General features: G+C 37.6%; 1 protein-coding gene across 1 annotated transcript in view; it reads left to right on the top strand.

Moving 5' to 3' along the window:
• Nucleotides 1-25,096, top strand: part of PICALM (phosphatidylinositol binding clathrin assembly protein) — a 116,927-nt gene that overhangs the window by 90,393 nt on the left and 1,438 nt on the right. Inside the window, 6 exon segments of the mRNA XM_017850872.1 lie at nucleotides 1,192-1,324; nucleotides 1,418-1,448; nucleotides 2,767-2,866; nucleotides 7,574-7,633; nucleotides 9,436-9,540; nucleotides 23,437-23,539. Of these exon segments, the coding sequence (XP_017706361.1) occupies nucleotides 1,192-1,324; nucleotides 1,418-1,448; nucleotides 2,767-2,866; nucleotides 7,574-7,633; nucleotides 9,436-9,540; nucleotides 23,437-23,529 (522 nt within the window). The 3' untranslated portion in view covers nucleotides 23,530-23,539.

Below are 25,096 nucleotides of genomic sequence, written 5' to 3'. Positions count from 1 at the left end.
GTATCTTAATGTATGAAATTGGCTATGTTTGTAAACTAGAATAATATAACTTGTGGTACCTTGACTTGTTTAAATAATCTATTATAAATAATTAGAATGTATTAAATAATCAGGCCTGTGGGTACAGGAGCTTTTTATTGTTTTATACATGATTCTTATTGTGATTCATTTGTCTTAAAGAAACTTTATAGATCTGTAGAGCCAGGTTTCCACTTTGTGTTTTCATTAATACCTTGTTAATTTGAAGTGCCTGTAAAACTTTGACACTCATAATTTTGTTCTTACTCTGGGATGGCCTTTGATTTTGGTTAGTAATTAACTTCTAGCCATTTAGAGAGAATACATTGAGATGTTCTTAATTTTATAACATATAATTAGTTATCCTCCAAAAACTAAGAATTAAGCCTATAAAGAATATGTGTGGACTAAGAATTTATTTTTTTCTGTGCACTAGTAGATTTATGGTAATATTTTTTTGCTGCATTAGATTTTAGTTTGTCTTGCCTAGGAAAGTGGAAAGAGAGACCAATCGTTGTGAACTATCATCTTTGGTGACTTTCTTTTTCAAACTCTAATATTCCTAGATCATACTATTGAGTCTCATAGAGAGTTTGATTGGATTTTCTTTTATTTTCTATCCTTTGGTGAGGAAAACTTAAAGAATTTTATTTTCATTTTTAAGAATTGTCCTCATTTACTAGATGGGCTTATGCAATTACAGTATTTAGCAGTTTCTTAGATATAGTTCACTCTTACATTCTCTGCTTTTAAAAAAAGGTCTATAAAATCTTATTTCTTAATGCAAAAGGAACTTTTTTCAAAGTTCCAGAGAGCTATTTTTTAACCTATGTTGCTTTAGATATGAGTCTTCAAAAAATTTTGCTGGGCAAGCAGGAGAATTACATTCCTTTTTTTCCCTTTTATAATACTTCTCTCTTATCCCCTTTAACCCTAATGTAATTTTGTCATGAGATAAGAGATGATTTCTGTCAAAACAAATACAGCCTTCTCAGTCAGTTCACTGTGAAGTGGTAAATTTCTCCATTTTCCATTTAAAGACATTTACTAATGTCTGTTTTTTGGATAACTTTTCCAGTGAACAAACAAGGAGAAAAGGCATATACCTCCTTTAGAAAACCATAGCATCATAAAGTTCCTTACAAATTCTATTTCGTCTGTTTGTAACTTTAAGGCTTTGATGAACTAGGTGGACTTCTCAAACCAACAGTGGCCTCTCAGAACCAGAGCCTTCCTGTTGCCAAACTCCCGCCTAACAAGTTAGTATCTGATGACTTGGATTCATCTTTAGCCAACCTTGTGGGCAGTAAGTAGTCTTTGGATACTTTAATCTTCTTTTATGTTGTTTTATTAAACTGAGTCTCGTGTTATAAAATGCTTTTTTTTTCTCCTTTACTAGATCTTGGCATCGGAAATGGAACTACTAAGAAGTGAGTGTTTAATACACACATTTTTTTCTCCATGTGTTATTTAGAGGTTGATTTGACTTTCGTCTCAAAAGTATGTATAGAGATGTCAAGTCTGCATCTTTTTTTTTTTTTTTTTGACACAGAGTCTGGCTCTGTTGCCCAGGCTGGAGTTCAGTGGTGCAATCTCGGCCCACTGCAAGCTCTGCCTCCCGGGTTCACACCATTCTCCTGACTCAGCCTCTCAAGTAGCTGGGACTACAGGCACCTGCCACCATGCCCAGCTAATTTTTTTGTATTTTTAGTAAAGACAGGGGTTCACCGTGTTAGCCAGGTTGGTCTCAATCTCCTGACCTCGTGATCCACCAGCCTCGACCTCCCAAAGTGCTGGGATTAGGGGCCTGAGCCACCGCATCCGGCCTTTTTTTTTTTTACAAGCGTGGCATTTAGTAACACATTTCTATTTTCTTTGAACCCAACAACTAGTTTAAAACATTAATTCCTGACACAAGTTAAGTTTTAAAAAGACCTAAAAACTCAGCATAATCAAAAAGTATACAGAATAACTTCTGTAAAGTGACCGTTATACTCAATCACATTATATTTGAAAATTAATTTTAATTTTTGTTTTATTTCTATTATTATTATTATTATTATTTTTTGAGACAGAGTCTCGCTCTGTCGCGCGGGCTGGAGTGCAGTGGCCGGATCTCAGCTCACTGCAAGCTCCGCCTCCCGGGTTTATGCCATTCTCCTGCCTCAGCCTCCGGAGTAGCTGGGACTACAGGCGCCCGCCACCTCGCCCGGCTAGGTTTTTTTTTTTTTGTATTTTTAGTAGAGACGAGGTTTCACCGTGTTAGCCAGGATGGTCTCGATCTCCTGACCTCGTGATCCGCCCATCTCGGCCTCCCAAAGTGCTGGGATTACAGGCTTGAGGCACCGCGCCCGGCTTTTTTTTTTTTTTTTAAACAGAGTCTCGCTCTGTCGCCCAGGCTGGAGTGCAGTGGCGCTGTCTTGGCTTGCTGCAACCTCTACTGCCTGGGTTCAGGCAATTCTCCTGCCTCAGCCTCCCTAGTAGCTGGGATTACAGGCACGGGCCACCATGCCTGCCTAATTTTTGTATTTTTAGTAGAGATGAGGTTTCACCATGTTGTCCAGGCTGATCTCGAATTCCTGACCTCAAGTGATTTGCCCACCTTGGCCTCCCAATGTGCTGGGATTACAGGCGTGAGCCACCACGCCCAGCCTCAAGTCTGTATCTTACTCTGTTCAATATACGTAGATAGTTAAGGAAACTTTATAATTAGAGATATTTAATATTCTCACTTATGTTTATTTAAAGTGATGTAAATTGGAGTCAACCAGGTGAAAAGAAGTTAACTGGAGGATCTAACTGGCAACCAAAGGTTGCACCAACAACCGCTTGGAATGCTGCAACAATGGTGAGTTGAAAAAGCTTCTGATATACTAACACTTGAATAATTTAGTTAAATATGTAACATGAAAATGTTTTTAAAGTGATAGGCATAAATAGATTGTTACTGAGTTTAGAAGTGTAAGTAATTTGTATTTCTTTTAAAGGAAGCTGGTTGCCTATGTTTACCAGGTATATTTTAGTGGCTAACAAGTATTTAAGGGTTACTTTGTGCCAGAGTTCATTCCAGTAAATACTAATGTTTTATTTTTGATAATTCTATTAATGTGTTAGTAACTATTATTATCCCCATTTTACAGATGAGGAAGTGGAGGCACAGAGTTATTAAGTAATGTGCTCAGGATTACAGAGATCTTAAATCATTAGTTGAATTTTTAGAACCTAGGCAGCCTAACTATAGAACATATGTCCTTAATCACTACTCTATATTACTGACCTCAAATTTTTTATTTATTTTTCTAAAATATAAAATCTTCTGATTTCATTATTGGTAAAGAAACTATACTTGCTTGGGTTTTGTCATGTAATTTTTATATATGACAATATATTTGACAATTATATATATGTCATATAACTTATACAGTTGATTCTCATTGTTTGTGGCAGTTAAGTATTTGAAGTCACTCCAAACACTGAATTAGTGAACACTGAACCCTTGCTAGGGGAAATATATACATACATGTGTATGTCACATAGATGATCCTTTTAGAAAACTTCATTCTAGTATATTCTATTTTCTTTATTTTACAAAAGAGGAAATAAAGTTCAGAAGTGTTAAGTGACTTGCTTAAGGCTGTCGCACTAACTGGTGCCAGAGTTGGAATTTTAGCCCTGTCCAGCTGGCCCCAGAGTCAGAGTTTCTTGCAGTATGATGGACTCCCCATCCTCATTCTCTATCCTCTGGTCTGGTATGAGAGCTGAACCAAGGCAGAGTGTCCTTTGTTCCATCTCAGCTGGAAGTGAACTGTATTGGATGAATCAAATTTTTGCCACTCTGCAAATGAGCATGAATGGCCTTGAAAGCACCAGGAGTGTTGATTTTTGGTGTCACAAAGTTTATCAGGTAGGTGAATTTGCAAATACGGAATCCATGGATAATGAGGATTAACTGTATTTTCTAATTAAATAATTAGCATCTAGTAATGAAGAGGTTTTAGCATATTTTTAATTACTGTAAGATATGGTAGACCCAGAATAGCTTTGTGGCTATTTTCCTGTCCTTGGCCAGTTTCTGTCTTACCAAACAACAAATTTTCGTCAAAGAAAACTCCTTCTTGTGGAAAAGTTTGAAACATTCATTCTCCTGACAGTAGACTAGTAGCTGTGTTTTGATTACACGGGCTACACATTACTAAGAGCTATCCTATTACTGTTAGAGGCCGCTGTTGCCCTTATAGCCACTTCCAGAGCACTGCCCTGTTTTCCATGGGTTAATGATATGTTAAAATTAGTAGGACTGAGCTAAAAATAGTATGTTTGTAAAAATTTGTGCATTTTATTATATAGCTTGAGACTTAATAAATGGAAAGTAATATTGATATTTAGCTACTTTTAAGGCAGTTTTTTTTTGTTTTACAGTTAATGTTCACTGCCATCACTAATTTTATTATTATTTTTTATTTATTTATTTTTTTGAGATGAAGTCTCGCTGTGTTGCCCAGGCTGGAGTGCAGTGGCCAGATCTCAGCTCACTGCAAGCTCCGCCTCCTGGGTTTACGCCATTCTCCTGCCTCAGCCTCCCGAGTAGCTGGGACTACAAGTGCTCGCCACCTCGCCCAGCTAGTTTTTTGTATTTTTTTAGTAGAGACGGGGTTTCACGGTGTTAGCCAGGCTGGTCTCGATCTCCTGACCTCGTGATCCGCCTGTCTCGGCCTCCCGAAGTGCTGGGATTACAGGCTTGAGCCACCGTGCCCAACTATTATTATTTTTTTTATTTTTATTTTTTTGAGATGGAGTCTTGCTCTTTCGCCCAGACTAGAGTACAGTGGTGCGATCTCAGCTCACAGCAACCTCTGCCTCCCAGGTTCAAGTGATTCTTCTGCCTCAGCCTACAAGTAGCTGGGATTATAGGCACCCACCACCACACCCAGCTAATTTTTTTATTTTTAGTAGAGACGGGGTTTCATCATGTTGGCCAGGCTGGTCTTGAACTCCTGACCTTAAGCGATCCGTCCGCCTCAGCCTCCCAGAGGGCTGGGATTACAGACTTGAGCCACTACGCCCAGACTGCCATCACTGATTTTAAAACTTTGCATTTAAGTAGTTTAGATTTTTATATACACAAATACACAATCTTAAACCTGTAAATGTTGCTCACTTGAGGGAATTGGAGCATGTATCACCCCACTTTTAAAGATTTTTTTTCCCCCTAAATGTAAAGCAGTTGAAAAGCAGTTTTAAGTTGACATCCATCTCTTTGAGTCTGAATCCGGTCGTCTTCCCACTATAACACACCTCATCGACTAGGGTATGGTAGGAGTTTAGAGTAGTGGATTTTATGGTCTCATGTGTGAATTATGACATTGATGATGTATGAGGAATGATATAAATACCAATGCTACTATTAAAATATAATGAATATTTTCTTAAGTTAGTATTAATCTATATGAAATATTAGGAGTTCATAGATAGCACTTAAGACTGACTACTAAAATGTAATAGGTATTTAGTCCTGTAGAATTTGTATTTAAGTTGATAACAGTCTTTATCTTGCTGTGTTATATATGGTAATGTGTATCATCTAAGGATTTTGCTAAAATATTTGTATGTATTTTATGGAGTTTTCTTTTTAATGCGTAATGTTTGGGGCTGATAATGTGATTCACTACTTAAGATAAACTGCTGCTTTTGACATTTCTTTACATTTCTAACCTTTTTATTAATCCTTAAACACTGTCAAGGTTTTCAGTGTTTTTTTTAATTTAACACAAATTCATTGGAATTTTATTAAAATGAATATTATACTACAAATTAATTAGTGCTTGTTTTTTTTTCTGTGGTAAACATCTGGTGCAGCCCTGTTTATGGGATGCCCAGAATTTAGCACTATTGATAGAATTGATGTTTTAATGATACTTGTAATCAATAAACTGTTTTTTATATAAAGAGATGAGGTCAAAGACTACAATTCCCTTGTCAACCTTGATAGTGTTTTAGTGTAGATGTTCTTTCATTAGATACTGGAAATACAAGGAATTTTAGGTAGTTAGTGAATGTACATGTGAACTAAAATGCTCTCTGTGTATTTTCTGTTGTGTAAGTACTTGTTCTAATCCAGTGTTATTGCATTATGTAATTGTTCTCCCTGGGAAAAACAGAATGGCATGCATTTTCCACAATACGTAAGTGACCAAAAATGAGCCCTTTTGCAATAAATTGGCATGCTATTAACCACTGCTGTAGCAGAATCTCATAACCTTTCAGCTATTGTTTTCACATTCAGATTTTCAATGTGCCAGAAATTCTTCCTAGCATCTACTGATTTCATGGATGTGTTGCAGAATTGATTCTGATGGTGGCATGGGAAATACTGATTTTTTTTCTTGCTTAATATTCCGCCATTTGCTGCCAGATGGCTGGGTGTCTGTGTGTGTATCTGTGCTGCCACTATGCACTTGATGACTTCTGAATGAAGGGAAATGTTGATTGTGGTAATGTTTAAAATAACAACTGCATGAAATCTTACAGGCTTCTGCTCTTCTTGGCAGTTTGTCTACTGCTCTTGCAGATCTTGGTTTTTAAGTAGGGAGAGACCAATAAGCCCTACACGCTCACCCAAATACTAAACTTAGAACTGTTCACTTTAGTGGTTTTTTTTTAAAGTTATACTTCATTTAATTTCTCCATGCATATGTTCAAATTGCCATATAATTTCAGTTATTTTATGTTTTAGCAGTGTTATTGGTCTTTCACCTTTATTCAATTTCAGTTTTCATTATGAGAAACACACACAGGAAATGTTGTTAAGACAGCAACTACACCTAAAATGATTCTGTTCTCAAATTGTATGTTTACAGATAATCAAAGTAGTAGAAAGAGGGGAACTTAAACATCATAGTGGTAGATGGTTCTTTTAAACATGAAAGCATGACCTGACCTAATTGATTGTTCCTCTTAAATAATTTTTGGAATAAATTAGAAAGCTAACAGACATACTCTATATAAGAACTATGGTTCATAGAAATAGTCGTACTCAATAGTAGTTTGAAACCTTTGGAGTTCTTTGAAAAGAGTAAGATCCTTAGAAACTTTTTGGAAGATCAGGTTATTGATTGATTGGAGATCTTTACTTTTTTTTTCTTTGAATGCTAAAGCAATCAGGTACCTAAGTAAGAAAACATTCAATAATACTTTTTCTGGGTAAACATTTTTTATGATAGTGATAGGCTTTAAATTTTACAACTATTTAGAACTATTTAAGATTTTTTTTAAATCTAAAGATTTTAAAGCTGTAAAAGCATGATGAAATCTTAGATCACTGCTGTATCTAAGTTTAAGTGGTATATTTTTCCTTCTAATAAGTCTGCTTTTCTGCTAATTTCAGGACACTTTTTTTCACTGACCATTAATTGACAGTTCTTAATGATCACAAGTGTCACTTACTCACAGCTGTCTTAGCAATTCTTTTTAGTGGAACTACAGCTACTAATTCCTTGAACTCAGTTGACACGCATGAGTTATACTTTCTTGTTTATTTTTCCTTTCGCTATGTTAGGCACCCCCTGTAATGGCCTATCCTGCTACTACACCAACAGGCATGATAGGATATGGAATTGTAAGTATTTTCCCAGATACAGCTTTTGGAAAAAATATTGGTTCATATGTAATATGCTTTTATTACAATTTAACCTAAAAATGAATTTAGTGCTCCTCGTACACGTAGCCCTAGTGCCTAACGCAGTAGAACCATAGCATTGGCTTCATAAGCGTGTCTAGATTAATCATTATACAAGAGATCTTATGCATTAATGTTCATAGTATTACTTGGTTTATTTTTCTCCTCATAACTTTGCTGGCCTTTTATATTTCAAACATTCATGTTAATTCTGAGCCTTTGTTGCTGTGACCATATATTGAATACCAGTGAGAACTTATAACCTAATATTGTAGGGCGTGGGAAGGATTAACACTTGAATTGTATAGAGGTAAATTTAGTCTGATAAAGGCTAGAGAAATTTTCCTATGACAGTGGTTATTACAGTACAAAAACAGTCTTAACCTTTCAAAATGCCACAATGCGCATTTTAGATTGCCCTTACTTTCGCAACTCTCAGTATATAGAGACTCACTTAAGTAAGAAATGGTGCTAGTAGCTTCAACCCACCGGTGTGTATTTGAGGAACCGTTCCTGGTAGAAGGTAGTGCCATGTCCCTTGGTGTTACTATTGTGCCTGTTACGTTACTTCTTTATGTATATGATATGGAAGTAACTCCTTTTATACATGTGGAGAAGTTTCACAGCTTTTTTTCACAGTCATTGCATTAAAATGTCTGTTGAGGCCAGGCGTGTTGGCTTACGCCTCTAATCCCAGCACTTTGGAGGCCACGATGGGTGGATCACCTGAGGTTGGGAGTTCAAGACCAGCCTGACCAATATGGTGAAACTCCGTCTCTACTAAAAATACAAAAATTAGCTGGGTATGGTGGCACACACCTGTAATTCCAGCTACTCAGGAGGCTGGGGCAGGAGAATCGCTTGAACCCAGGAGGCAGAGGTCACAGTGAACTGAGAGCATGCCACTGCACTGCAGTCGGAGCAACAGAGCAAGACTCCATCTCAAAAAGAAAAAAGTCTACTGAGAAACTCAGGCCATAAACTTAAAATGAAGCTCTAAATGCAAATAGTAGTCTACTTGAAACAATAAATAGAACTTCTTGAAAGATTTTAGAGCATTGCATTTTAACCAAAACAGTAGTCTGTATGTGCATTATTTTTACGCTAGGTAATGTCACTTACTAGGTTAATTTTATACCCTGTAGTAGTAATTTTTAAGGAAACATATTTGGTTGAGATTCTGTTTTCAGTTACTCAAGAAAGAGTTAACCTCTGGTGTGTAATTTAAGCTCTTTTCTTGATTCTTATGTGAAATAAAATGGAAGAACTAGAGCAGGCTTATTCAGAGAATCAATTGTCTTCACTTGTGATCACTTGCATAATGGTATAAGAACTTGATTTGTTATACAAAGGCAATTTACTTTGAAATATCTTAGCAGCAAAGACAGAGTCTTAAGTTTTCTTGATGTCTGAACCTGATAAATTTGGAAGCTCTTAGTCTGAATCATTTTATCTGTTGTACTACAATAAAGTTTAAATTTTGCAGCTCATCGAACAGAAAAAGTTAGGCTTTGTTACCACATTTTTAAAATGAGCATGTTAAAGACTTTACATACCAAAAGAAAAAAAAATACTCTTGAAAGTTTGTAGCTGTTAGTCTTACTTATATTCAGAGGAAGTTTACCCTTTGAGTCAAGCAAAGGTACTAGGACCTGTCATGCCTGTTGTCATTGTTATTTACTTGTCACAATAAGGAAGATGGTAGTCAATATCTTTTAACTTGATAATTTTCTCTTTTTTAGCCTCCACAAATGGGAAGTGTCCCTGTAATGACGCAACCAACCTTAATATACAGCCAGCCTGTCATGAGACCACCAAACCCCTTTGGCCCTGTATCAGGAGCACAGGTATTACAGACTACATACAGCTGTGGTAATGTGCTTGATTTGGAAGGAATATGATACTATAACACCCTTTTGTACAACTTGAGAAACAAGTTACTAGCACTTTCCCCCTTCATCATGGATATTGCTTGCTTCATATCTTATATAAGAGCTTTAGGAATATTGATTATTTGGAGGGAAAGGATAAGTAGATAGCAAATACTAAAAGACAGAAAATTCTTGGTAACTTATAGTTGGTGGATCCAAAGGATGATTTTTCTGAGATTAAGGAGCCTACTTGCTCTTCATGTTTCTGGTGTACTATCCTTTGTGAACCCTCCAAACCATTAACTCAGAGCTTTAGTTCCTTGGCTAATGGCTAGAATGATGCTATAGCAGGGTGTGTTGCCCTTGAGATGCTTGTGAAACTCTTGGCAACTCTCCAGAAAGTTTTGACTGTTATTTTTTCATTAGATAACTTTCTGCCACTGAGGATTGTTTTCAAAAACAAACCAAAAAAAGGAATCAAAAAGCTTGAAATGTCATGCTAAACTAGATTGTTTAATCTACAGAGACTTTCCTCTTCACGTGTTTCTATGGGTTTTCTCTCCCAGTTCCTGAAAATACACCATAAATATACATTGTTTTTTATCCCATTATTATTGCATTAGAAGAATGTGGGGTTTTTTCGTGTGTGTGTGTTTTCTTTTTTTAAGGTTTTACTCATGGTTAGAAGACATAGGAAATTCCTTTGTTATTCACTTCTCTGGTGGCATACTCTGGGATGAGGCCGTTGTGAAGTGATAGGATGGTTTATCCTTCTGTGTCTGCGGCTCTGCTCATACTGTTTGGCATTTAGAAGTAGTTAATTATATGCAATCGTTAGAACACTCCTCCTTTTCTTAAATGGTTTCTAATGCCAACTGATTGGTTACTGTATGTGTTTAATGCTTACTTGAAAACATTTGAATGAACATTTGGTTAGTGGACTTGTTATTCCCCTTCCACTTGAATGCATATATATTACATTTGCCAAAGCATACAGTCTTAAACATTGCCAAAATTAGTTTATTTGATCCAATTTGAATCTAGTCTGTATGCACAGTAGTCCCCTCTTCTCTTTGGGGATATGTTCCAAGGCCCACAGTGGATGCCTGAAAATGGGATAGTACTGAACCATATATATGCTATACATATATACCTCTGATAAAGGTTAATTTATAAATTAAGCACAGTAAGAGGTTAATAATAATGAATAATAGAACAGTAACAGTATACTGTAATAAAAGTTTTGTTAATGTGTGCCCTTGCTCACGGACATGCTTGCTCTCTCCCTTTCTGTCTTTATCTCTCTTGAGCTATCTTAATATCCTCTACTTACCTATTTTCAGACCATAGTTCACTTCGGGTAACTGAAACCACAGAAAGTGAAATAGTGGACTGTATTTCATAGACTAGTGAAGCATAGGCAGTCTTTTCATTTTTCCGCCTTTTTGAATATTGCATCTCTTAATAAATTGATATCTCTGTTGGCTAAGAGTGGGTAGTGAATTTAGTTCTGATTAAGCAGTAAAATGCAGTTAATACATTTAGCAACATGCCTCTTTTTTTACCCCGCCGTTTGTCTGTGTTATAATGACTTCCTCCTTTTTCTTTAATCAGTTAAGTATTTACAGTGAAAATTGAAAATAACTTGGAGTCAGGATAATTGACAGAGTCATTACTTTTATAAGTCAGTTACTTTTTATGTATTTGTTTTTATAAAATAGACTGAGTATTTACAGTATTTATAGTAACTACTATTGAACTTTTACCAGCAGTAATCTGATTACTGGCCTAACTTGATAATCTTTTAAGAAGTATATTGATGATATCCCTATCTGTTGTAGATGTTTTCTTGATAAATGATTATGTCCTTTTCATGTCCTTTTGTTTTTTATTCTGTTATTTGTACATTTAACTTCAGATATGTATCATTTACTTTAAAAATTATTTTTTTTTTTGCTACAGGAGACTAAGTGATAGAAACCGAAATGTATTTAAGTAATTTTTTTTAAAGCTATAGTCCATGCTAAAGACTTATTAGGGACCTTTGACTACAGAAGCTTTTTTCCTGATATGTAGTTAAACCCTTCACCCCCTCTGCATCTTGATTTGCAGGCTGTTGTCAGAATATATTGCTACCTTAAGTTTGGATACTACCAGACAATTTCCAATTACTTTTACATACATTATGTCACCTGATTCTTTAAGGTAGATAGGTCTGCTCTCACCGTCATATTTTATAGGTGAAGAAGACAGATTTGGAAAGGTTCTTCAGCTAATTAAGTGGTGAAATCAACTTATCCCCAGGTATCTCCTATTCCTAGTCCAGTGCTCATTTATACCACTGTCTCTCTGCTAGTGGGACTGAGTCCTTAATGGCCAATAGGTAGCACCATCTTCTTTTGTCAGCAGTGAACAGTCTACACGCTCCTTTGTTTTTTCTGCTAAATGTGTAAACATTTACACATTCAGGATGTAACTACTGTAGTTGTAAAGTATATCCTCTACAGTTTTGGGTAATAACCTTCGATCTTGAAACATTGTGTATGAGTTTTGCATTTAAAGAAACTAAACATGTTTTTTTTTAAATGTTGGCAAAAATCTACCTTTAAAAAATTGTTGGCCAGGCGCGGTGGCTCACACCTGTAATCCCGCACTTTGGGAGGCCAAGGTGAGTAGATCACCTGAGGTCAGGAGTTCAAGACCAGCCTGACCAACATGGTGAAACTCTGTCTCTACTAAAAATACAAAAATTTTCTGGGCGTGGTGGCACGTGCCTGGAATCCCAGCTACTCGGGAGGCTGAGGCAGGAGAATTGCTTGAACCTGGGAGGCAGAGGTTGTTTTGAGCCTAGATCATGCCATTGCACTCCAGGCTGGGTGACAAGAGCTAAACTCCATCTCAAAAAAAAAAAAATTGCTTGTCACCCAGCATCTGCTCTGTTTTTGTTTTGTTTTTTGAGACAGGGTCTTGCTCTGTCACCCAGACTAGAGTACAGTGGTGCAGTCTTGGCTCACTGCAATCTCCACCTCTCAGGTTCAAGCCATCCTTCCGCCTTGGCCTCCTGAGTAGCTGAGATTACAGGTGTGCGCCACCATGCCTGGCTAATTTTTGTATTTTTTTTAGAGATGGAATTTTGCCATGTTACCCAGGCTTTTCTTGAACTCCTGAGCTCTAGCAGTTCACCTGCCTCAGCCTCCCAAAGTGCTGGGATTACAGGTGTGAGCCACCGCACCCACCAAGCATCTGCTCTTAACCCAAGTTTTATGTCCTGTTGCCTTCTAAAACCCAAATAACCCTTTCGCAGAAACCAGAAAAGTGCCAGAATTTCCTTGTGCATGAAAAGAAACAGGGACAGAAATATATTTTCCTAACTACTTTATATCAGAAGAGAAGTGAATGAGAACATTAGCGTAATAAGTTTCTAGTTGAAAGATAAAATTTGAAATGAGTACTTAAGTATTACTGAAAAAGCAAATGAAGGAAGCAAATTGATAACTAGAAAAATAAAATCAGGCAGCAATGAAATGGCTCATAGAAGCTTTGGTCTCTGCATAGTCATTTGAAATATTTGTAAGTCAGAATCTTAAATTTGTTAATGTTACTTTTAATTCTTTATAACTCCTTTGTTCTCCATGTGTCTAATCACAAAGTCCCACTAATTGTTTCTCTGCTGTAATTAGACCCACTCTTCTCCCTGCATTCTACAGCTTTCACCCAATGTTGGAACCTCTTTATTCATGCTTGTTTTGCAATAGTCACTCATGTTCTTTGCCTCCTCGATTTAATCCATTTTGTAAATACTGGAATAATCTTTTGTAGGCAGTATTTGTAGCACCTATCTCCATACTCAAACATTTAGGGAGGTGAATCTTTTTTTGTGTGGGGGTGACGGAGTCTCTCTGTGTCCCCCAGGCTGGAGTGCAGTGGTGCGATTTCAGCTCACTGCAACCTCTGCCTCCTGTGTCGTAACTCCTGCCTCAACCTCCCCAGCAGTTGGGATTACAGGCACACGCCACCATGCCCAGCTAATTTTTAGAAGAGACAGGGTTTCACCATTTTGGCCAGGCTGGTCTCAAACTCCTGGCCTCAAGTGATCTGCCTTCCTGGGCCTCCCAGAGTGTTGGAATTACAGGTGTGAGCCACTGTGCCCAGCCTAAGGAGGTGAATCTAAATATAACGGAAAATGTAAAGCCTTTTCTCAGCTTTCCTTCCATCTTAAAACTACCTCATGAAGCCTCCCTATTTATAAGAATAATAATGAGTTAACGGAATATTCAAGTTCTTCGATTCCATACTTTTACAATTCTCAATAAGTATCCAGTGTTCTGCTGTTATTTGTCTTTTCCAAAAGTCCTTCACCTGCCATAAAGTGGGTTTACTCTTTGTCCAGTCTTCAGTCGTCTCGTGTCCCTTTCACATCCTTATGAGATCTGGAATTCTTTCCTTAGTCTGCATTATTTTTTCTTACAGACTTTGTGACTACCTGGCATCCATCCAATCTAGCAAGGGCCTTCTTTACTAAATTATAAGCTTCATGAAGGCAAGCTTCTCTGGCATGCTTACTTCTCTGTCCTTAGTTCCTGGAACGGTGCCTGACATGTAATAGTTTTTGTACATTTTTTGTTAAGTAAATGAATCACCTTGTAAACTTATCTTTTTCATCATATAACTTACTCTGCCCCTCCTTAATCTCTCATTTCACTTACTTGTAACCATTATAATAACTTACGGTAGTGTTTAAAATTGGTTTGATTTGTTGGCTAATAGTTATGGTGAGCTAAAACATTAGACGGCTCACCTGAGGATTGAAGACAGCTTTAACTTCATGGTAGAACATTTTTAATAATTAAAAATTAAACTGTTGGCCAAACACAGTGGCTCATGTCTATAATACTAGCACTTTGGGAGGCTCAGGCAGGAGGATCACTTAAGTGCAAGGAGTTCCAGACCAACCTGGGCAACATAGTGAGACTCTCTTTGGTTTTTGAAAAAATTAAACTGTTTATCTTTGAATTAGATGAGCTTTTTCTCAGGCTTTAATGTTTGATGATTCTCAGCCAGTCTCTTGGATTAATTTTGTCCATAGAATGCTAGCTGAAACCAAAATAATTTTTCTTAATGAATTACCTTTTAATTGTTCTTTCATTGTTTTGTTCCTTTTTTTCCAGTTGGATTAAAAAATCATTGAGGGCAGAGATCATCCATTTCTTTGTATGGGGTAAAGTAAATGGTAGTTAAAATGAAAAATGAAATCCCATCAAAATGGAATCTTTTAATCAAATCTCAGTTCTACAGCTATTCCCAAAAGTTCTTCCTTGTTCTTTGAAGTGTTTGTTTTGAGAGCTGTTACTTACCTAAGGCATAACTTGTAGCTCTTGGTTTCTTGCCTGATTACTGTTAAATCAAATTAACATTTTTGAGAGAACCCTAGCCCTCTCAGATATGTTTATCTTGTTGCCATTTAGTGAGACATTCCAGTGTGTTGTGTGTTTTACATTTTATCTACCTTACTGTAAGCACTGCATTAGTGCTTGTTTGTGAGGAAGCAGCTAACACCTTCCAGATGGCTGTTAGCTCAGACTTGATTCAGTTCTTCAGGAAATTGTCATTATGGCTTTAATTTAGTAGACTGCACTGTAGCTTTGAACTTATGAATTCCTATACACATACCTTTTTCTCCTTTTGTGTGTGTGTGTGTGTCCTGAGTCATTTTTCTGTATTTTTTAGATATTTTCATGGAATTGTTTAACAATGGATATATTTTTCTGTTTCATACCTAACATTGTAGCTGTCTTTAGTATGTTGTTCTACATTAGTGCATCTTCCTAGATGTTTAACTTCGTGGTAAATTCTAGGTCCTTGTGGTTTTCCTTTTGTTTCTCTTCTGTGCTTCCTCACGGTCTTACTGTTTGGTTGCTTGGTACAGATTGCTAGTGTGTCTGGAAAGGGGACTCCTGCTTTCTCTTACTGGTGCTTTATGTAAATTCAAATGTCCATTGCTAAGCCAGTAGTTCATAAACTCATTCTATAGTTGGAATACACAGCTATTATGTTACTAAGTATGAACACAATTATAGTTTCAATTTTCTTTTGAAAGTCATTGTGGTATGAAATAACACTTTTTAAATGAATGTTTATATGGCAGTTTAGGTGTTTTTGAAGCTCTTTGCGGGTGAGAAGGGTTGTTGTCATCTTATTATTTCCTTATGTGAAAAATTCTCACTGATCACATATCAATCTGCCTATTTTCCCAAAAGCAATATGAAAAATACAGAGTATTCACTTTGAGCGTTTAATTTTAAAATTAAGCGTACTAAAAGTTTTGTTTGTTTCTTTTTTGTTTTGTTTGTTTTGTTTTATTCTCTTTTTTTTTTTTTTTTTTTTGAGACAGGGTCTCACTCTGTCACCCAGACTGGCGTGCAGTGGCATGATCATGACTCACTGTAGCCTCAGCCTCCAGAGTAGCAAAGACTGCAGGCACACACCACCATGCCTAGCTAATTTTTAATTTTTTGTAGAGCGAGCGTACATCAGACTGGTCTTGAATTCCTGACCTCAAGCAGTCCTCCCACTTTGGCTTCCCAAAGGACTGGGATTATAGGCATGAGCCACTGCTCCTGGCCAAGTTTTGTTGGTTTCTTGACTGGTATTAGCCTTTTTTTTTAAAGGAGGACTGCCAGTTTTGTTTATGGAGGATATGGTTAAAAATGCAAAATGGCTGCTGCTTTTTGTTGTTTTCTGCAGTGGCTAATTTTAAATAAGTCTGAGATCAGTTAAGTGCCTGAAGGGAAATGATGGCTTATTGTGAGTGCTTTTTATCCTTTTGAATGGGAACACTGTTGCTTTTAGATATTTGTATAATAAAAGTCTTAGAAAAAGCCTTTTAAATTTCTTTCTTGTATTTAAGAGCTAGTGGCTGCTTTTAGGCTTCGTTTTAGTTTTGTTTTTTGGTTTTGTTCTGGTTGTTTTTTTACTCTCTTGGTGTGTTAATTGTGAATATTGGCAGTGCCTCCTCTGTCAGCCAATCTGCCCAGCTGGATTTCTGTGAAGAAGGCTTTTTGCCTTGTAAGCAGTGTGTTGTTATTCATCCTTGCCTACTACAGAATACCATGAGGGACATTTCCTTGGGGATTGGGATGTAGTACCGTAGGTGAAAACTAGTTCTGTAGCTCCCAGTACACACCTGAATCATTCAAAACAGAAATGTTAGGGGTCTCATCTGCTGACCGCTGTTGCTAACAAGACAACCTATAGAATAAGACCTTGCTTGTTACTAGGTTTTTGCTGAGGACATTCTCCAAAAGGTAGAAATCTAATTTCTTGTCTTAATAAAGAAAACCAGAAAGTGTTCTTAAAATCTTGGGTGCCTGTGAAGTTCTGTAGAATCTTCCTGACAAACATCAGTGACCATGTGTGTTAATGTGTATACAGAAAGCATGGGAATGTATTGTCTCACATTTACTAGAAAAGTTCCTTTAAAAAATTCCCTACTCCCACTTTAACTTTTTCCTGTAAATTCAATATAACCGTAAATTCTAGCTGAATTGAAATTAATTGGGATAGCAGAGTTTGAAGAAGGAAAAAAACACCAGCCTTGGAACCAGCAGATCTGCATTAGAGTCTGTATTATAGTTTCCTAGGACTGCTGTAACAAAGTACCACAAACTTGATCAAGCATATTAAAAGTTTTTAAGTTCTTAAAAAAGAAATTTGTTTTCTATCACTTCTGGAAAAATCAGAGTATCGGCAGAGCCATGCTGCCTCTGAATTTTCTAGGGGAGGATCCTTCCTTGACTTTTTCAGCTTTTGATAGCCCCAGTCATTCCATAGTTTGCAGTTGTAGCCATTTAATCTCTACCTGTCACATGGTATTCTATGGGTCTCTACCTCCACGTGCCTCTCCTTATAAGGACACTAATCATCAAATTAGGGTCACTCCAATGACCTCATCTTAACTTGATTACATCTCCAAAGACCTTATTTCCAAGTAGGGTCAAATTTATGGGCACCAGAGGTTAGGACTTCAACACATCTTTTGGGGGGTCACAATTCAACAGAGTCTTGACTTAACTCCTCAGCTAACCATGTGTTGAGAGCAAATTCTCTATGTAACTTTGAGCCTTAGTTTCCGTACCTGTAAAATTGTGGTATTACTTTGTGTACTTTATCATTTTGCTGTAAGGATCAAATGAAAATATTTGAAACTAAGAAAATTTTAAAGGTTGCTCTGTTTTGGAAATTGCTCCTATTCCCTGAATTGTTCTTATTCTGCAATTCTAAGAGGAGAATTGGGCACAGTGGCTCACACCTGTAATCTCAACACTTTTGGAGGCTAAGGTGGAAGAATCACTTGAGCCCAGGAATTGAAGGCTACAGTTAGCAATGATCACCACTGTGCTTCAGTCTGGGCAACAGGACTAGACCCTGTCTTTAGGGGGAAAAAAGTTTTAGAGAGGTTCAGATAAAACATACATTCAAAGTGGAATGCTCCCAGGTCACTGTGTGGCATCCCCTAAAAAATTTGAGTAATGCAGGCCGGGCACGGTGGCTCACGCCTGTAATCCCAGCACTTTGGGTGGCCGAGGGGGGCGTGGATCACGAGGTCAGGAGTTCGAAACCAGGCTGACCAGCATGGTGAAACCCCAACTCTGTGAAAAATACAAAAATTAGCTGGGCGTGGTGGCAGGCACCTGTAGTCCCAGCAACTCAGGAGGCTGAGGCAGGAGAATTGCTTGAACCTGGCAGGGGAAGGTTGCAGTGAGCCAAGATCGCACGCTGCACTCCACCTGGGTGACAGAGTGAGATTCTGTCTCCAAAAAAAAAAAAAACAAAACAACAATAACAAAACAAAGTGGGTAATGCGTTCAAGGTGACAGGGTTAATGTTGGCATAACTTTGTTATGTTGTTGATAGGCAGAAACCCAAGGTGGGGTTTTGTTGAGCATAAACACAAGAAGCAATTATTTGTGGCACTAGACTTAACCCAAAGGATAGACCCCTACATGTATATAGTAGAGAAATCCTGTCTTTTAGCCCTATCTGACAGAGGAAGCTGAGGAATCGCATTATCTTTAAGTAAATGAAATGCAGCACTGTATATTTATATCCCTAAGCAACTGGATTCAGTGTACCACTAATGGCCTGGTCATGTTCTAAACATTACCCCAAAACAGCCTAACTGTTCTGTGACTCAGTGTCTCTGTGGAATCCTATTTAGTAGTACCATGGTCTTTAAATGTTTTGATTACACAGCAGTATTAGGAAAACAAGTTTGAAGCATTGTCTAAGTCTGTGCTGATGTAACAGAATACCATAGACTGGGTAGTTTATAAAGAGCAGAAATGTATTGGCTCACAGTTCTGGAGGCTGGAAAGTCTAGTATCAAGGTATTGGGATTTGGCAAGGGCCTTCTTGGTGCATGATAATATGGTAGAAGGTATCACACGGCAGGCAGAAAGCAGAGAGAGAACAAAAGGCGGCGAACCCACTCCCTTGATGAGAACCTAAATACCCCTTAAAAGTCCTAACTCTCAATACTGTTTACAGTGACAACCAAATTTAAAGAAGAGTTTTGTAAGAAACACTCAAAACCATAGCAAGTATGTACCATGACTGTATGTGTATTTATAGATTACATTCATGTATTTCTATAGCAATATATGAGGTACATTTAAAACGTAAAAATAGGAATTTTTAAAAATAGTACAGTTGTAATAATTTCTTTGTACATCCCACTTTGGAGACTGTTTTTATATGGAGCTTGTTTTATCACCAAAAAGCATTTTAATTTTGCACATTTTAGAATTCTTACAATGTGTAAGTGCTGTGTACTGAACAAGGGACAGATAAAGTCTTTCCTGCACCTGAACAGCCTAAAGGTGAGTGTAATACAGACGGACAAGTGACTGGTTGATAATAGAATGAGAGCCCTTATAAGAAAGACATACAGAGCACAGCAGAAGAGCAAGAACAACACAGAGGCAATGACATTTGCACTAGGCCTCTTATAACTGTAGATGAACATTTGATGGTAGGTAGTAGGGAAGATGGAACTAAGAATATTTGAGCTGCTTAATATATGGCAGGCAGCATGCTGAGTGCTTATGTTCATTTAATTCTCAAGACAGCCATAAGCAGGAATACAGGTATTGGGCCTGGTATTCTAAATCCCATTTTATAAGAGAGTTAGGATTAGATTCAGTTCCATCTTTCTACAAAACCTGGCACTGTTGTTCCAGGCAAAGGGAGTACAATCTGTTTTTCTCTTAAGATGTTGATTTTGCCAACGAGACAAAATGAATCTCTACAGCATTGTTAAGTTTCTACCCAGGCTTTTGGGTGACTGAAAAATTAAAATGTAAAGATGTGGCAAAGTTGGTTCTCTAAGAATTTTAAGTACAGCCAAATGATATGTCACAAGTTTTTTCCTAAATATCCAACCATTTAGTCTTTCATAAGCTTTTAATTCCACTAGGCTGACTTTCTAAGATTGTTGGTGTTTTCTTGTTCTAACCTGAAATTTTCTTTGTTTAGTGTTAAACAGGAGTATAACGAAGGAGTAACCATTTTTATTTTATGATAGTCTGTCAATAGACTTTTTTTTTTTAAACCTTCTTTAAGCTAGGTGTGTTTGTCCTTTATTAAAGTCAGTCTGACCCATCCTGTACAACATTGCAAGACCTTAACTTAAAAAAAAAAGCCAGGTGTGGTAGTGCATGCCTGTAATCCCAGCTACTTGGGAGGCTGAGATGGGAGAATCAGTTGAGCCCAGGAGGTTGAGGTTGCAGTGACCTGTGACTGCGCCACTGCACTTCAGCCTGGGTGACAGAACAAGACAATGTTGATAGATAGATTATATGAAACACACTCTATAACCAAAAAAATCATTGCTCTGGATATAATGCAAAGATTTTGGTAACATTTTACCGTATTTTTTCGTAAAGATTGATTAGAGTAGTGCAGGAGGGGAGAAGGAATTTAAGAGATACTATCATCAACCACTTGCAGATTTTAGTATTTTTATTTATACGCTGCTCTTCTCAGTGTTTCATTTTTCTATACATGAGAAAAGACTTTGTCTGTATTGGACCATTACGATTGACCATTTTGTTTAAGACATCTTCAGTTGTGACATAGGTCATTTTGATTTGAACGAACTGGTAGCTATACCAGTTATTTTTTGGCTCTGTGGGAATTTTGGGATAGAGAATGTTATTTGAAATAAATAGGTAAAGGCTCTTTTTGTTTGTGTTTTGTTTTAGTTTTATTTGTGATAGATACCTGGTGACATAGTAGTAGGGCTTGACTGGAAAGATCAATTATGATTTGTCTTGGTGTCCAGAACGACAAATAACATATGCTCTCTTGTAAAATTTGATGATTTTGTGATTTATGTGAATAGCCGTCTTTTTCTTGCTGGTTTGTGTACTTTAACCTTGACTTTTTATGTTCTTTAGCAACCCTACATCGTGTTCTTTAATTTACTCACAGGAATAAGTAGAGTCGAGTCAGCTCTTATAGTTTTAAAATTCTCCTACTTCTCACCCACCAAGATCCCATTGCCTCTTCATGCTATTTTGTTCTTGATTTTCCTGAGCAGTAACTGGGCTACTGAAGCACATTTCCCTTCCTTCTCTTATTTACTCTCTGGGGTGACTACTTTGTCACCAGTGCAAGGTGTGTCTGTGCTTTGGAAAAGATACCAGGAAGGGGTAGGATGGTCAGGGGCTGCTGGGTGTCCCACTCCTTGGAGCTGTGCAGTCAGCCAAGCTAGCCCTGGCTACGATTTCATCTGCTTGATACGGATATTGATGATAAGAAACTTATTCCAAGGATGTTGTCTTGTTTTCTTATTGGTGGTCTCTGTCATGTTTTAGTTTGGCTACATTTTTATAGACATAAGACATGTATGTATGTGTTTTACCAATTTAAGAGACTACTAGAAGTTCTAATAAAAAACCAACTCTTTTTCCCAAGGAAAAGTGATCCTTTTCAACATTGTTTATAAGCCTCTAGGGCTTGTCTAGCAGTATGCTCACATATCGAGGATGGATTTTTCTCTTCTGTATTCTTCAGGGGCATTTTATTGTGGGTCTGTCAGGTTTTCAGACTGCTACCCTCATGAAAACATGTGATTTAAGAAGGTAATTCAGTGTGGGGCTGTCATAGGAAACTTCTGATTTTAGATGCAGTCTATCTGCAATAAGTAGGATTTGCTGTTGCTGTTGTTTTAACTTCAGGTGAAAGAAAATCTGCTTCAGAGAGAAATGAAGTTAATCTTGGAGATAAGTGTGGATGTTGGACTCCCTCCAGCTTAGTAACTGATGATCACTTTACTTGAAATCATTCTGCTTTTGATTGGCCATCCATGGTAGCGCTGAAGAGGGAGGAGGGGGAATCTTTCCAGTTGTTACACCTTAATTTGTCTGTGTGTGGATGATATTTGAAACCTCAAGCCCAGGCATGCTGCTCTGTCCTCCCATCTGTAGCTGCCTGTGTGATTCCATCATGCTTCCATTTGTCTCTTCCCATTGTCTTTGAACATTTGTTTTTGGGAACAAGATATGCATTAGGAAATTACTCAACCCTGAGTATAACTGATGCCTATAAATTGATCTTGGCGTCCAGAACAAATTGCATATACTAGTGATGTAATATTTGCTGAAGCTCATTGGCTGTTCATTCTCTATAGTGCGTTTCCAAAATAAATAAATAAATAAATAAATAAATAAATAAATAGATAGATAGATAGATAGATAGATAGATAGATAGATAGATAGATAGATAGATAGGTAGGTAGGTAGAAAGAAATGAATTCACTTGGCACCAGCAAAGAAATCTTCTATAGGATTTGAATGTTGAAGTATGAATTGAAACTATTTCCAGTTAGTCAACTTTTATTGCTCAGTTGGACATCCCTAAAAGAATAGCTGATTTTGTAATAGTCCTGTGCTTACATGGTTTGCAATCTTATACAGAGGGAGAAAAAGAATTAAAAGCTTGTTCGAAAGTAAAATGGTTCATGTTGGGTTTGAAACACTCATGTCAGCTTAATGAAGGATACATGTATGAAAATTAGTATCTTGTTCAAGAATAGTCTATCTTTGGGAGAATAAAGGTACATACTGAGTTCAGTGGTTTACTTGCCTTACAGTATATTCGAATTAAACAATAGGACAGATTTTAAGAATCAAGTTAAATATGTCCAAACAGGGAGCAGGATCCAAGATCTTAAGTATTCCCCATATTCAGGGCAGTATGTTGACAGTTACAGTAGGTGACCTCTAAGGTCCCTTTCACCTCCCACAGTGTGTGTGTCAGCTGCAGTTTGTCCAGATGAACGAGCAGGAGACAACTTCATGTAAAAAGTGTGTGAACCTAGGACAGGACTTTTCGACCCTTACAAAGAAAGAAAGGAAAAAATATTGCAGCTACATGTGTTGGCTCTGGACTGAGGTCAGAGTTGCACAGTTTTGGACAGATAGCCTGGGCACAGGAAACATGTTCTCTCAATTTTAAACAAAAATGCAATTAATGTATTCCCTCCCCTATCCTCCCCACCGCCCCCCCATACACACATTAAAATCCTTAACCATGGATCAGCTTATATCGACCTTTTGGGTAAAAGACATTATTCCTTTGAAATTTCAGAAGCAAGAGTTTGTTTTCTGAAAAACACATGCCATTGCATACCTTTTAACTTGACATGCTACTGAAACTTTTGTCTTAATCCATTTTCTACAAAGACTGCCCTTATATTTATTAAAGATGACAAAACAAAAACCACTTCTTCTTTCATACATTTTCTGTTTTCATGTTCTGTCATTCTGAGATCTTTTTTTCTTTCCCTCTCTCTGTCTTCTTTTCCCCCAGCTGTCGGCAGCATCCAGCCCCTCCAGTCACAGTCCTCACAGAGCTTCAGGAAAGGACCCTTTTGCAGAGCTCTCTTTGGAGGATTTCTTATAAATCACTTTAGGTATTGCTGCTTGTTGTGGGAGATGGGGACTTAAATACTTAAAAACAATTACCAAACATTAAACACAGTTCACGCTTCTCTTTCATTTCTTTAAAGGACTCTAGGTTCCCTCTCCTCTTCCTCCTCTTCCTCTGTTCTTTAGGTGCAGAATGAAAAGATAGGACATAAGGAAAAACAACTTTTGGAAAATATCTTTAACATAATTAAAGTAATCTCACCCACTGCTCACAGTAAATGGATGAGATCGGATAAAGTTTGCTTTTTAATTAAGGGCAAGTGAATACTTAAGCCCTGTTGATTAGAAGGATTCTGCATATGATCCACACTGCCTCTGTTTGCTGGAAGACAGTGCAATTTGTTCTTCTTGGTGCTCTAGCCCCCAGTTTAGATAGACGTTCTAGATCTTTGGGAGATTATAGTCTTCTGATTTGGCAAGTTTATTAGCACGTCTACTTCAGTAATAGATCTTTGGATGGGGAGTTTAAGGGAAATCGTGAGTGAAATATCTTTGAATAAACAGTGGTACCCTATTGAAAATATTTTTTATGGTTCTTTCAGATTTTATTTATGTTAATAAAAATGACTTAGTATAATATTACTGTTCCCTTTATTATCTCTAATTGTATATCATTTGGAAATAATACTTCAAATTTTGCTTCCCAAATGAAATTTTGCGTGTGGTATTTGTGCTTATGGAGAGATTTTTCTGAACTTGTCATGAAAAAATAGGTCATTGATCTTTCTTCTCCTCCTCCACATGCTATTCCTCGATTTTTAGCAGTTAAGTATTTGGCCCAGATGTGGTTGCTTATGCCTGTAATCCCAGCACCCTGGGAGGCTGATGCAGGAGGATCAGTTGGGGCTAGTAGTTCAAGATCAGCCTGGGCAATATGGTGAGACCCTAGTCTCTACCCCTCCCAAAAAATTAGCCAGCTGTGGTGGCGACTGCAGTCTTAGCTATTCCGGAGGCTGAGGCAGGAGGGTTGGTTGAGCCCAGGAGGTCCAGTGAGCTTTTCTTTTTTTCCAAGATGGAGTTTCGCTCTTGTCGCCCAGGCTGGAGTGCAGTGCCACGATCTCAGCCTACTGCAACCTCTGCCTCCCGGGTTCAAGCAATTCTCCTGTCTCAGCCTCCCAAGTAGCTAGGATTACAGGCACCCGCCACCACACCTGGCTAAGTTTTGTATTTTTAGTAGAGACGGGGTTTCACCATATTGGCCAGGCCAGTCTCGAACTCTCGAACTCACCTCAGGTGATCCGCCTGCCTCAGCCTCTCAGAGTGCTGGGATTACAGGTGTGAGCTACGGTGCCCAGCCAGTGAGCTTTGATCACGCCACTGCAGTCCAGCCTAGACAGCGGAGCAAGACCCTGTCTCAAAAACAACAACAACAAAAATCATTATTTGGAAGTCCCTGTATGTGTCAAATATTGGGCTCTCTGGCACATAAGTTTGTAATACTGACTTTGTTTTATAAACAGGGTTTGTGATTAGCATGTTGTGAACACTTCTGGGCCAGTTAAATGGTAAAGACCACAAAGCATTTTTACTTATGAGAAGAC

The sequence above is a fragment of the Rhinopithecus bieti genome, unplaced genomic scaffold (assembly GCF_001698545.2).
Source record: "Rhinopithecus bieti isolate Rb0 unplaced genomic scaffold, ASM169854v2 scaffold_30846, whole genome shotgun sequence".
NCBI lineage: Eukaryota > Metazoa > Chordata > Mammalia > Primates > Cercopithecidae > Rhinopithecus > Rhinopithecus bieti.
This window is presented reverse-complemented; position numbering and strand designations above follow the sequence as displayed.